This window comes from Entelurus aequoreus, linkage group LG20 (assembly GCF_033978785.1).
Source record: "Entelurus aequoreus isolate RoL-2023_Sb linkage group LG20, RoL_Eaeq_v1.1, whole genome shotgun sequence".
Lineage (NCBI taxonomy): Eukaryota > Metazoa > Chordata > Actinopteri > Syngnathiformes > Syngnathidae > Entelurus > Entelurus aequoreus.
The window spans coordinates 46,530,700-46,544,404 of record NC_084750.1 but is presented as its reverse complement, the minus strand read 5'-3'; the positions used below and the strand labels follow the sequence as shown (position 1 = coordinate 46,544,404).

Below are 13,705 nucleotides of genomic sequence, written 5' to 3'. Positions count from 1 at the left end.
ATGTGACAGATTGAAGCTGCAACATGTGACAAACATGTGACAGATTGAAGCTGCAACATGTGACAAACATGTGACAGATTGAAGCTGCAACATGTGACAAACATGTGACAAACATGTGACAGATTGAAGCTGCAACATGTGACAAACATGTGACAGATTGAAGCTGCAACATGTGACAAACATGTGACAGATTGAAGCTGCAACATGTGACAAACATGTGACAGATTGAAGCTGCAACATGTGACAGATTGAAGCTGCAACATGTGACAAACATGTGACAGATTGAAGCTGCAACATGTGACAGATTGAAGCTGCAACATGTGACAAACATGTGACAAACATGTGACAGATTGAAGCTGCAACATGTGACAAACATGTGACAGATTGAAGCTGCAACATGTGACAAACATGTGACAGATTGAAGCTGCAACATGTGACAGATTGAAGCTGCAACATGTGATAAACATGTGACAGATTGAAGCTGCAACATGTGACAAACATGTGACAGATTGAAGCTGCAACATGTGACAAACATGTGACAGATTGAAGCTGCAACATGTGACAAACATGTGACAGATTGAAGCTGCAACATGTGACAGATTGAAGCTGCAACATGTGATAAACATGTGACAAACATTTACACGGACCTCCAACATCAGGCCCATCAAGGCAGTAGAAGTCTGTACAAGGTAAGGCTGCGCCGCGCACACGCACGCACACACACGCACGCACGCACACACACACACACGCACACACACACACACGCACGCACACACACACACACACACACGCACACAGACACTTGTGTTGATGTGTAAGCTAAGAGGGGTGGTAAGCAGCAAGCAGCAGTAGACCATGAAGGATCACATGACCTTCAGTCAAAGAGGATGAGTTCCACTTCCTTCTTCATACCCGACGCTGCAGGCCACTCTGAGTCAAAGTGTGCACTCCGAGGGGCCGAGCGTCCGTCTGATGCTTCCTGCGCTCCATGAAGGACACCAGACGAGAAGTATCCAGGCAGCGCTCGGACGGCGAGCGGTCGTCGGCGGCCTGAAGCCACGCCTCCTGCAGACACAGCCCCGATGGCGGCCTCTTGGCGGGGTCGGCGGTCAGCAGCAGACACACAAAGTGGCGTGCGGCCTGACTGACGCCGTGAAAATAATCCACGGGGAAGCTGAAGTCCTGGCGACAGATGTTCACACACGTCTCCTCTGCGCTCTCGTCCAGGAAGGGTGAGGCGCCGCTCAGCAGCACGTAGGCCACCACACCCGCACTCCACACGTCCGACGTGGGCCACACCGCCTCACCCAGCACCAACTCTGGGGACGCAAACTCGGGGCTGCCGAGGAGAGGATGCACGTAGGGGGCGCTGGTCAGCTGCACCGCATCACCCAAGTCTGACACTTTCACACACGGATGAGCGATGGAACTGTGACACACCAGCAGGTTCTCAGGCTGCACACAAACACACAACACAACACAACACATGTAACAACTGTGACACACCAGCAGGTTCTCAGGCTGCACACAAACACACAACACATGTAACAACTGTGACACACCAGCAGGTTCTCAGGCTGCACACAAACACACAACACATGTAACAACTGTGACACACCAGCAGGTTCTCAGGCTGCACACAAACACACAACACATGTAACAACTGTGACACACCAGCAGGTTCTCAGGCTGCACACAAACACACAACACAACACATGTAACAACTGTGACACACCAGCAGGTTCTCAGGCTGCACACAAACACACAACACAACACATGTAACAACTGTGACACACCAGCAGGTTCTCAGGCTGCACACAAACACACAACACAACACATGTAACAACTGTGACACACCAGCAGGTTCTCAGGCTGCACACAAACACACAACACAACACATGTAACAACTGTGACACACCAGCAGGTTCTCAGGCTGCACACAAACACACAACACAACACATGTAACAACTGTGACACACCAGCAGGTTCTCAGGCTGCACACAAACACACAACACAACACATGTAACAACTGTGACACACCAGCAGGTTCTCAGGCTGCACACAAACACACAACACATGTAACAACTGTGACACACCAGCAGGTTCTCAGGCTGCACACAAACACACAACACAACACATGTAACAACTGTGACACACCAGCAGGTTCTCAGGCTGCACACAAACACACAACACAACACATGTAACAACTGTCAACAACCAGGCCACAAACACACAACATGACAACACACACACACGACTTTAGGTGTTATTAACATGTACAGTATGTCCATACACACACGACTTTAGGTGTTATTAACATGTACAGTATGTTCATACACACACGACTTTAGGTGTTATTAACATGTACAGTATGTTCATACACACACGACTTTAGGTGTTATTAACATGTACAGTATGTTCATACACACACGACTTTAGGTGTTATTAACATGTACAGTATGTTCATACACACACGACTTTAGGGGTTATTAACATGTACAGTATGTTCATACACACACGACTTTAGGTGTTATTAACATGTACAGTATGTTCATACACACACGACTTTAGGTGTTATTAACATGTACAGTATGTTCATACACACACGACTTTAGGTGTTAACATGTACAGTATGTTCATACACACACGACTTTAGGTGTTAACATGTACAGTATGTTCATACACACACGACTTTAGGTGTTATTAACATGTACAGTATGTTCATACACACACGACTTTAGGTGTTATTAACATGTACAGTATGTTCATCAGTGGAGGCTCCTCCATAGAGGTGGAGGAGGCCTGGCCTCCCCAATAATTTGAGAGAAGAGAGAGATTTAAAAAAAACAATAAATATATTTATTTTATTTATTTATTTTAACAAAAAACATATTTTTTATTTTTTATATTCATATTATTTTAGTTTTGTTCATAAATCTAAATGTTCCCATGGCTAAAACCCAATATTGCAATTGTAAAGCAACAGGCCAGATTTCCCTATCAGTTTGTATTAAGGGAGGCCAGGCCTCCCCTAGGAAATTAGCTTCTCATAGAAGTCAATGTAATGCATGCTTTTTCATGCCAATATGTGATTGGCCAGATCACTGAAAATGGGTGGGCAACGGAGGCCTGGCCTCACCATGCATTGTGTCCAGGGCTGAAAGATTGACATTTTGTTCGTCCAATCACATGCTACTGGTTCATTTGGAATCAATCCTTTCCTTTCCTAATCAACACAGAAGCCATTTTGAGAATTCGCCAGCCACTTCAGTCAAACAAACACTCGCCATAGTGGCTACGAGTGTCCTATCAACTTGTGCTTTTCAGGAAATTTAGAGAACACCCCTGGCTATCATCCGTGAAGTTTATAGCTCATATAGCCAAATACTTTTGCTTAAAACGACCTCGGAAATCGGCGAGATTATTATAGTATTTCTCAGTAAATGAAGCCAGCACCAACCTGTGGAGTGGAGTCCAGGAGAGAGCATGCCGCCCCTCAGCTAAACCAGATGTGAGTTGAACTAATTAGATGTCTCTACCAGTGTTACACCACTAGTTCTCAGTAGTAATAACACTCCATTTTGTCTGTGTTTCTCAGCAGATAAAGCCAACTGGAACCATATTTTTACATATTTTATATTAAATATATTGAATAAAACTACATATGATAAAGAAAGTGTTATCTTATCTTTTTTATATGCTAAACTTGATTAAATTGGTGATTACATGTTGAAGCTGTAGAAGAATGAAAAATGTAAGCTAAACAAAATTGTTTTTAACTACATAATTAAAATTCCTGCCTTTTACACATGTTCACTTGGCGTTTATATAACATCCAAATGTCATTTCTCAGCTTAATTATCAGGCAGGCTCATAGACTTACAGCAATGTAATTTCTTCAGGAAGGCACAAGGCTAAGCTCTGCACAATGAATTGCATCAGCAAGAACTTTCTGACTGTAGCTTACACTCCAAATAGTATGCCTTTGGCCAGCACAAAGACAGATAAGAGAACAGGGAACATTCCATCGCGAGTGAAGTGAGCAAGCGGAAAAAAATGGCCTCCTCAATTCTGGAAGTCACCAGCCTCCACTGATGTTCATACACACACGACTTTAGGTGTTATTAACATGTACAGTATGTTCATACACACACGACTTTAGGTGTTATTAACATGTACAGTATGTTCATACACACACGACTTTAGGTGTTAACATGTACAGTATGTTCATACACACACGACTTTAGGTGTTAACATGTACAGTATGTTCATACACACACGACTTTAGGGGTTATTAACATGTACAGTATGTTCATACACACACGACTTTAGGTGTTATTAACATGTACAGTATGTTCATACACACACGACTTTAGGTGTTAACATGTACAGTATGTTCATACACACACGACTTTAGGTGTTAACATGTACAGTATGTTCATACACACACGACTTTAGGGGTTATTAACATGTACAGTATGTTCATACACACACGACTTTAGGGGTTATTAACATGTTCATACACACATGACTTTAGGGGTTATAAGACTGTGACCTCTATAGAATTGTACCCTAAAAACATTAAAAAAACAATTTACAAGTTTTATTAAGTGTAAATTTGTATGATTATTTATAGCAAGCTCAAAAGACTACAATAGTGCTAAGTACTATTACTTCTTAGCCTATCATCTATAGAGGCTTGCTTGGATTATTAGTAGATTTGTAATGACATCATTAATTGTCCTGATACATCTTTATCACTTCTGATACAAATATTGGTTGATACGGATATTAATGTGACATGATATCAGCAGGAATCACATGTTAGAAAATGACTTGGGAAACAATGCTAAGGTATGACAAACAATAACCTTACTGACTTACGCTGTCTTTAAGTTGAAGTGGAGTGACAATTGTAATGGGGTGCCATCAAGTGGTCAGAAAAACTCCTAAAGTTAAGCTCATGAGGCAGTAAGTTGAATGATGTGGACACGTTTGTTACTGGATACTTTGTATGTGTAAGTAACGTGCAATTATAATTATTTGTTATATTGACAAATGTGCCGTGCAATAATTATTACATATGTTTACTTTGTGTGCTTAGCTGTTGTGTAGCTGAATTGAGTCTTTCAGGCCTACCTTGATGTCCAGATGTACGATTCTGCTGTTGTGCAAGTAGTGTAAAGCATCTAAAATGTCCCGCAGGTAAGACGCCACCTTCTCCTCCGTCAGATTGCCCCAGCTGACGATGTAGTCCAGCAGACGACCTTGGTCAGCCCTGGAACACCACCAACACAACCCTTCAGCATATACTTACACACATGTGTGTGTGTGTCTCACACCACCAACACAACCCTTTAGCATATACTTACACACATGTGTGTGTGTGTGTCTCACACCACCAACACAACCCTTTAGCATATACTTACACACATGTGTGTGTGTGTGTCTCACACCACCAACACAACCCTTTAGCATATACTTACACACATGTGTGTGTGTGTGTCTCACACCACCAACACAACCCTTTAGCATATACTTACACACATGTGTGTGTGTGTGTGTGTCTCACACCACCAACACAACCCTTCAGCATATACTTACACACATGTGTGTGTGTGTGTCTCACACCACCAACACAACCCTTTAGCATATACTTACACACATGTGTGTGTGTGTGTCTCACACCACCAACACAACCCTTTAGCATATACTTACACACATGTGTGTGTGTGTGTGTGTCTCACACCACCAACACAACCCTTCAGCATATACTTACACACATGTGTGTGTGTGTCTCACACCACCAACACAACCCTTCAGCATATACTTACACACATGTGTGTGTCTGTGTGTGTGTGTGTGTGTACGCACATCTCCAGGACCAGGACAAAGCTGCTGGGGGTCTCGTAGGTGTGTGTGTGTGTGTGTGTGTGTGTGTGTACGCACATCTCCAGGACCAGGACAAAGCTGCTGGGGGTCTCGTAGGTGTGTGTGTGTGTGTGTGTGTGTGTGTACGCACATCTCCAGGACCAGGACAAAGCTGCTGGGGGTCTCGTAGGTGTGTGTGTGTGTGTGTGTGTGTGTGTGTGTGTGTACGCACATCTCCAGGACCAGGACAAAGCTGCTGGGGGTCTCGTAGGGGTGTGTGTGTGTGTGTGTGTGTGTGTACGCACATCTCCAGGACCAGGACAAAGCTGCTGGGGGTCTCGTAGGTGTGTGTGTGTGTACGCACATCTCCAGGACCAGGACAAAGCTGCTGGGGGTCTCGTAGGTGTGTGTGTGTGTGTGTGTGTGTACGCACATCTCCAGGACCAGGACAAAGCTGCTGGGGGTCTCGTAGGTGTGTGTGTGTGTGTGTGTGTGAGTGTGTGTACGCACATCTCCAGGACCAGGACAAAGCTGCTGGGGGTCTCGTAGGTGTGTGTGTGTGTGTGTGTGTGTGTGTGTGTGTGTGTGTACGCACATCTCCAGGACCAGGACAAAGCTGCTGGGGGTCTCGTAGGTGTCGAGCAGGCTGATGATGTTGGGATGTTGCAGTCTGTGCAGCAGGTTGACTTCCTGCGTGACACGGTCCCGCCGCATCAGCTTCTTGTTCACCTGCTTGACAGCCACCGTGCGCTTGGTGGCGCGGTGGTCGCAGCGTTTGACCACAGAGAAACGCCCCCTGGTGGACATTACGCAGGATGGTTCATGTCAGGTTGGCATGGCGACGGACAAAGGCTGCTGGTTACCTGCCCAGTTCTAGCACCTCACTGAAGTGACAGTCAAAGTTGTCCTTCCAGCTCACTCGCACGCCATCTATGGACACATCTGACACACACACACTCGTCACATTGTGTGTCTGTCAACACTTGTGTGTCACCACTTGTCTGTCACTACTTGTGTGTCACCACTTGTCTGTCACTACTTGTCTGTCACCACTAGTGTGTCACCACTTGTCTGTCACCATTAGTGTGTCACTATTTGTCTGTCACTATTTGTCTGTCACCACTAGTGTGTCACCACTTGTCTGTCACCATTAGTGTGTCACTATTTGTCTGTCACTATTTGTCTGTCACCACTAGTGTGTCACCACTTGTCTGTCACCATTAGTGTGTCACTATTTGTCTGTCACCACTAGTGTGTCACCACTAGTGTGTCACCACTTGTCTGTCACCACTTGTGTGTCACCACTTGTGTGTCACCACTTGTCTGTCACCACTTGTGTGTCACCACTAGTGTGTTACCACTTGTCTGTCACCACTAGTGTGTCACTACTTGTGTCACCACTAGTGTGTCACCACTAGTGTGTTACTACTTGTCTGTCACCACTACTGTGTCACAACTAATGTGTCACCACTTGTGTGTCACCACTTGTGTCTCACTACTAGTGTGTCACTACTTGTCTGTCACCACTTGTGTCACTACTTGTGTGTCACCACTAGTGTGTCACCACTGTGTCACTACTTGTCTGTCACCACTAGTGTGTCATCACTTGTGTGTCACCACTAGTGTGTCACTATTTGTCTGTCACCACTAGTGTGTCACTATTTGTCTGTCACCACTTGTGTGTCACCACTTGTCTGTCACCACTTGTCTGTCACCACTTGTGTCACTACTTGTGTGTCACCACTAGTGTGTTACTACTTGTCTGTCACCACTACTGTGTCACAACTAATGTGTCACCACTTGTGTGTCACCACTTGTGTCTCACTACTAGTGTGTCACTACTTGTCTGTCACCACTTGTGTCACTACTTGTGTGTCACCACTAGTGTGTCACCACTGTGTCACTACTTGTCTGTCACCACTAGTGTGTCATCACTTGTCTGTCACCACTTGTCTGTCACCACTTGTGTGTCACCACTAGTGTGTCACTATTTGTCTGTCACCACTAGTGTGTCACTATTTGTCTGTCACCACTTGTGTGTCACCACTTGTGTGTCACCACTTGTCTGTCATCACTTGTGTGTCACCACTTGTCTGTCACCACTTGTCTGTCACCACTTGTCTGTCATCACTTGTCTGTCACCACTTGTCTGTCACCACTTGTGTCACCACTTGTGTGTCACTACTTGTGTGTCACCACTAGTGTGTTACTACTTGTCTGTCACCACTTGTGTGTCACTACTTGTGTGTCACCACTAGTGTATTACTACTTGTCTGTCACCACTACTGTGTCACAACTAATGTGTCACCACTTGTGTCACCACTTGTGTCTCACTACTAGTGTGTCACTACTTGTCTGTCACCACTTGTGTCACTACTTGTGTGTCACCACTAGTGTGTCACCACTTCTGTCACCACTGTGTCACTACTTGTTTGTCACCACTAGTGTGTCATCACTTGTCTGTCACCACTTGTCTGTCACCACTTGTGTGTCACCACTAGTGTGTCACTATTTGTCTGTCACCACTAGTGTGTCACTATTTGTCTGTCACCACTTGTGTGTCACCACTTGTGTGTCACCACTTGTGTGTCACCACTTGTCTGTCACCACTTGTGTGTCACCACTTGTCTGTCATCACTTGTCTGTCATCACTTGTCTGTCACCACTTGTCTGTCACCACTTGTGTCACCACTTGTGTGTCACTACTTGTGTGTCACCACTAGTGTGTTACTACTTGTCTGTCACCACTACTGTGTCACAACTAATGTGTCACCACTTGTGTGTCACTACTTGTCTGTCACCACTTCTGTCACTACTTGTGTGTCACCACTAGTGTGTCACCACTGTGTCACTACTTGTCTGTCACCACTTGTCTGTCACCACTTGTCTGTCACCACTTGTCTGTCACCACTTGTCTGTCACCACTTGTGTGTCACCACTTGTGTGTCACCACTTGTGTGTCACCACTTGTCTGTCATCACTTGTCTGTCATCACTTGTCTGTCACCACTTGTCTGTCACCACTTGTGTGTCACTACTTGTGTGTCACCACTAGTGTGTTACTAATTGTCTGTCACCACTACTGTGTCACAACTAATGTGTCACCACTTGTGTCTCACTACTAGTGTGTCACTACTTGTCTGTCACCACTTGTGTCACTACTTGTGTGTCACCACTAGTGTGTCACCACTTGTGTCACCACTTGTGTCACCACTTGTGTCACTATTTGTCTGTCACCACTAGTGTGTCACTATTTGTCTGTCACCACTAGTGTGTCACTATTTGTCTGTCACCACTTGTCTGTCACCACTTGTGTGTCACCACTAGTGTGTCACCACTAGTGTGTTACTACTTGTCTGTCACCACTACTGTGTCACAACTAATGTGTCACCACTTGTGTCACCACTTGTGTGTCACCACTTGTGTCACCACTTGTGTGTCACCACTTGTGTCTCACCACTAGTGTGTCACTACTTGTCTGTCACCACTTGTGTCACTACTTGTCTGTCACCACTAGTGTGTCATCACTTGTCTGTCACCACTTGTCTGTCACCACTAGTGTGTCACTATTTGTCTGTCACCGCTTGTCTGTCACCACTAGTGTGTCACCACTTGTCTGTCACCACTTGTGTCACTACTTGTGTGTCACCACTAGTGTGTCACCACTGTGTCACTACTTGTCTGTCACCACTAGTGTGTCATCACTTGTGTGTCACCACTAGTGTGTCACTATTTGTCTGTCACCACTAGTGTGTCACTATTTGTCTGTCACCACTTGTGTGTCACCACTTGTCTGTCACCACTTGTCTGTCACCACTTGTGTCACTACTTGTGTGTCACCACTAGTGTGTTACTACTTGTCTGTCACCACTACTGTGTCACAACTAATGTGTCACCACTTGTGTGTCACCACTTGTGTCTCACTACTAGTGTGTCACTACTTGTCTGTCACCACTTGTGTCACTACTTGTGTGTCACCACTAGTGTGTCACCACTGTGTCACTACTTGTCTGTCACCACTAGTGTGTCATCACTTGTCTGTCACCACTTGTCTGTCACCACTTGTGTGTCACCACTAGTGTGTCACTATTTGTCTGTCACCACTAGTGTGTCACTATTTGTCTGTCACCACTTGTGTGTCACCACTTGTGTGTCACCACTTGTCTGTCATCACTTGTGTGTCACCACTTGTCTGTCACCACTTGTCTGTCACCACTTGTCTGTCATCACTTGTCTGTCATCACTTGTCTGTCACCACTTGTCTGTCACCACTTGTGTCACCACTTGTGTCACCACTTGTGTGTCACTACTTGTGTGTCACCACTAGTGTGTTACTACTTGTCTGTCACCACTTGTGTGTCACTACTTGTGTGTCACCACTAGTGTATTACTACTTGTCTGTCACCACTACTGTGTCACAACTAATGTGTCACCACTTGTGTCACCACTTGTGTCTCACTACTAGTGTGTCACTACTTGTCTGTCACCACTTGTGTCACTACTTGTGTGTCACCACTAGTGTGTCACCACTTCTGTCACCACTGTGTCACTACTTGTTTGTCACCACTAGTGTGTCATCACTTGTCTGTCACCACTTGTCTGTCACCACTTGTGTGTCACCACTAGTGTGTCACTATTTGTCTGTCACCACTAGTGTGTCACTATTTGTCTGTCACCACTTGTGTGTCACCACTTGTGTGTCACCACTTGTGTGTCACCACTTGTCTGTCACCACTTGTGTGTCACCACTTGTCTGTCATCACTTGTCTGTCATCACTTGTCTGTCACCACTTGTCTGTCACCACTTGTGTCACCACTTGTGTGTCACTACTTGTGTGTCACCACTAGTGTGTTACTACTTGTCTGTCACCACTACTGTGTCACAACTAATGTGTCACCACTTGTGTGTCACTACTTGTCTGTCACCACTTCTGTCACTACTTGTGTGTCACCACTAGTGTGTCACCACTTGTGTCACCACTGTGTCACTACTTGTCTGTCACCACTTGTCTGTCACCACTTGTCTGTCACCACTTGTCTGTCACCACTTGTCTGTCACCACTTGTGTGTCACCACTTGTGTGTCACCACTTGTCTGTCATCACTTGTCTGTCATCACTTGTCTGTCACCACTTGTCTGTCACCACTTGTGTGTCACTACTTGTGTGTCACCACTAGTGTGTTACTAATTGTCTGTCACCACTACTGTGTCACAACTAATGTGTCACCACTTGTGTCTCACTACTAGTGTGTCACTACTTGTCTGTCACCACTTGTGTCACTACTTGTGTGTCACCACTAGTGTGTCACCACTTGTGTCACCACTTGTGTCACCACTTGTGTCACTATTTGTCTGTCACCACTAGTGTGTCACTATTTGTCTGTCACCACTAGTGTGTCACTATTTGTCTGTCACCACTTGTCTGTCACCACTTGTGTGTCACCACTAGTGTGTCACCACTAGTGTGTTACTACTTGTCTGTCACCACTACTGTGTCACAACTAATGTGTCACCACTTGTGTCACCACTTGTGTGTCACCACTTGTGTCTCACCACTAGTGTGTCACTACTTGTCTGTCACCACTTGTGTCACTACTTGTCTGTCACCACTAGTGTGTCATCACTTGTCTGTCACCACTTGTCTGTCACCACTAGTGTGTCACTATTTGTCTGTCACCGCTTGTCTGTCACCGCTTGTCTGTCACCGCTTGTCTGTCACCACTTGTCTGTCACCACTTGTGTGTCACCACTTGTCTGTCATCACTTGTCTGTCATCACTTGTCTGTCATCACTTGTCTGTCATCACTTGTGTGTCACCACTAGTGTGTTACTACTTGTCTGTCACCACTACTGTGTCACAACTAATGTGTCACCACTTGTGTGTCACCACTTGTGTCTCACTACTAGTGTGTCACTACTTGTCTGTCACCACTTGTGTCACTACTTGTGTGTCACCACTAGTGTGTCACTACTTGTCTGTCACCACTTGTGTCACTACTTGTGTGTCACCACTAGTGTGTCACCACTAGTGTCACCACTGTGTCACTACTTGTCTGTCACCACTAGTGTGTCATCACTTGTCTGTCACCACTTGTCTGTCACCACTTGTCTGTCACCACTAGTGTGTCACTATTTGTCTGTCACCACTAGTGTGTCACTATTTGTCTGTCACCACTTGTGTGTCACCACTTGTGTGTCACCACTTGTGTGTCACCACTTGTGTGTCACCACTTGTCTGTCACCACTTGTCTGTCACCACTTGTCTGTCACCACTTGTGTCACCACTTGTGTGTCACTACTTGTGTGTCACCACTAGTGTGTTACTACTTGTCTGTCACCACTACTGTGTCACAACTAATGTGTCACCACTTGTGTCACCACTTGTGTGTCACCACTTGTGTCTCACTACTAGTGTGTCACTACTAGTGTGTCACTACTTGTCTGTCACTACTTGTGTGTCACCACTTGTCTGTCACCACTTGTCTGTCACCACTTGTCTGTCACCACTAGTGTGTCACTATTTGTCTGTCACCACTTGTGTGTCACCACTTGTGTGTCACCACTTGTGTGTCACCACTTGTGTGTCACCACTTGTCTGTCATCACTTGTCTGTCACCACTTGTGTGTCACCACTTGTCTGTCACCACTTGTCTGTCACCACTTGTCTGTCATCACTTGTCTGTCATCACTTGTCTGTCACCACTTGTCTGTCACCACTTGTGTGTCACCACTTGTGTGTCACTACTTGTGTGTCACCACTAGTGTGTTACTAATTGTCTGTCACCACTACTGTGTCACAACTAATGTGTCACCACTTGTGTCTCACTACTAGTGTGTCACTACTTGTGTGTCACCACTAGTCTGTCATCACTTGTCTGTCACCACTTGTCTGTCACCACTTGTCTGTCACCACTTGTCTGTCACCACTTGTCTGTCACCACTTGTGTCACCACTTGTGTGTCACCACTAGTGTGTCACCACTTGTGTCACTACTTGTCTGTCACCACTAGTCTGTCATCACTTGTCTGTCACCACTTGTCTGTCACTACTTGTCTGTCACTACTTGTGTGTCACCACTAGTGTGTTACTACTTGTCTGTCACCACTACTGTGTCACAACTAATGTGTCACCACTAATGTGTCACCACTTGTGTCACCACTTGTGTGTCACCACTTGTGTCTCACTACTAGTGTGTCACCACTTGTGTCACTACTTGTGTGTCACCACTAGTGTGTCACCACTTGTGTCACCACTGTGTCACTACTTGTCTGTCACCACTAGTGTGTCACCACTAGTGTGTCACCACTTGTGTGTCACCACTTGTGTGTCACCACTAGTGTGTCACCACTAGTGTGTCACCACTAGTGTGTTACTACTTGTCTGTCACCACTACTGTGTCACAACTAATGTGTCACCACTTGTGTCACCACTTGTGTGTCACCACTTGTGTCTCACTACTAGTGTGTCACTACTTGTCTGTCACCACTTGTGTCGCTACTTGTGTGTCACCACTAGTGTGTCACCACTAGTGTGTCACCACTTGTGTCACTACTTGTGTCATCACTTGTCTGTCACCACTAGTGTGTCACTATTTGTCTGTCACCACTAGTGTGTCACTATTTGTCTGTCACCACTTGTGTGTCACCGCTTGTGTGTCACCACTTGTGTGTCACCACTTGTGTGTCACCACTTGTCTGTCACCACTTGTCCGTCACCACTTGTCCGTCACCACTTGTGTGTCACCACTTGTCTGTCATCAGTTGTCTGTGTGTCACCACTTGTCTGTCACCACTTGTCTGTCACCACTTGTCTGTCACCACTTGTGTCACCACTAG

General features: G+C 45.6%; 1 protein-coding gene across 4 annotated transcripts in view; it reads right to left on the bottom strand.

Annotated features, from left to right (window-relative positions):
• Positions 1–565: 565 nt before the first annotated feature.
• The window catches only part of LOC133636310 (triple functional domain protein-like), a 144,913-nt gene continuing 131,773 nt past the window's right edge, over positions 566–13,705 (bottom strand). For all 4 annotated transcript variants that reach the window (XM_062030179.1, XM_062030181.1, XM_062030183.1 and 1 more), the window contains 4 exons: positions 6,735–6,813; positions 6,467–6,667; positions 5,140–5,278; positions 566–1,455 (listed from right to left, as the gene is read on the bottom strand). In XM_062030179.1, coding sequence (XP_061886163.1) covers positions 907–1,455; positions 5,140–5,278; positions 6,467–6,667; positions 6,735–6,813 — 968 coding nt within the window. In that variant the 3' untranslated portion in view covers positions 566–906. The remainder of the gene's footprint in view (positions 1,456–5,139; positions 5,279–6,466; positions 6,668–6,734; positions 6,814–13,705) is intronic.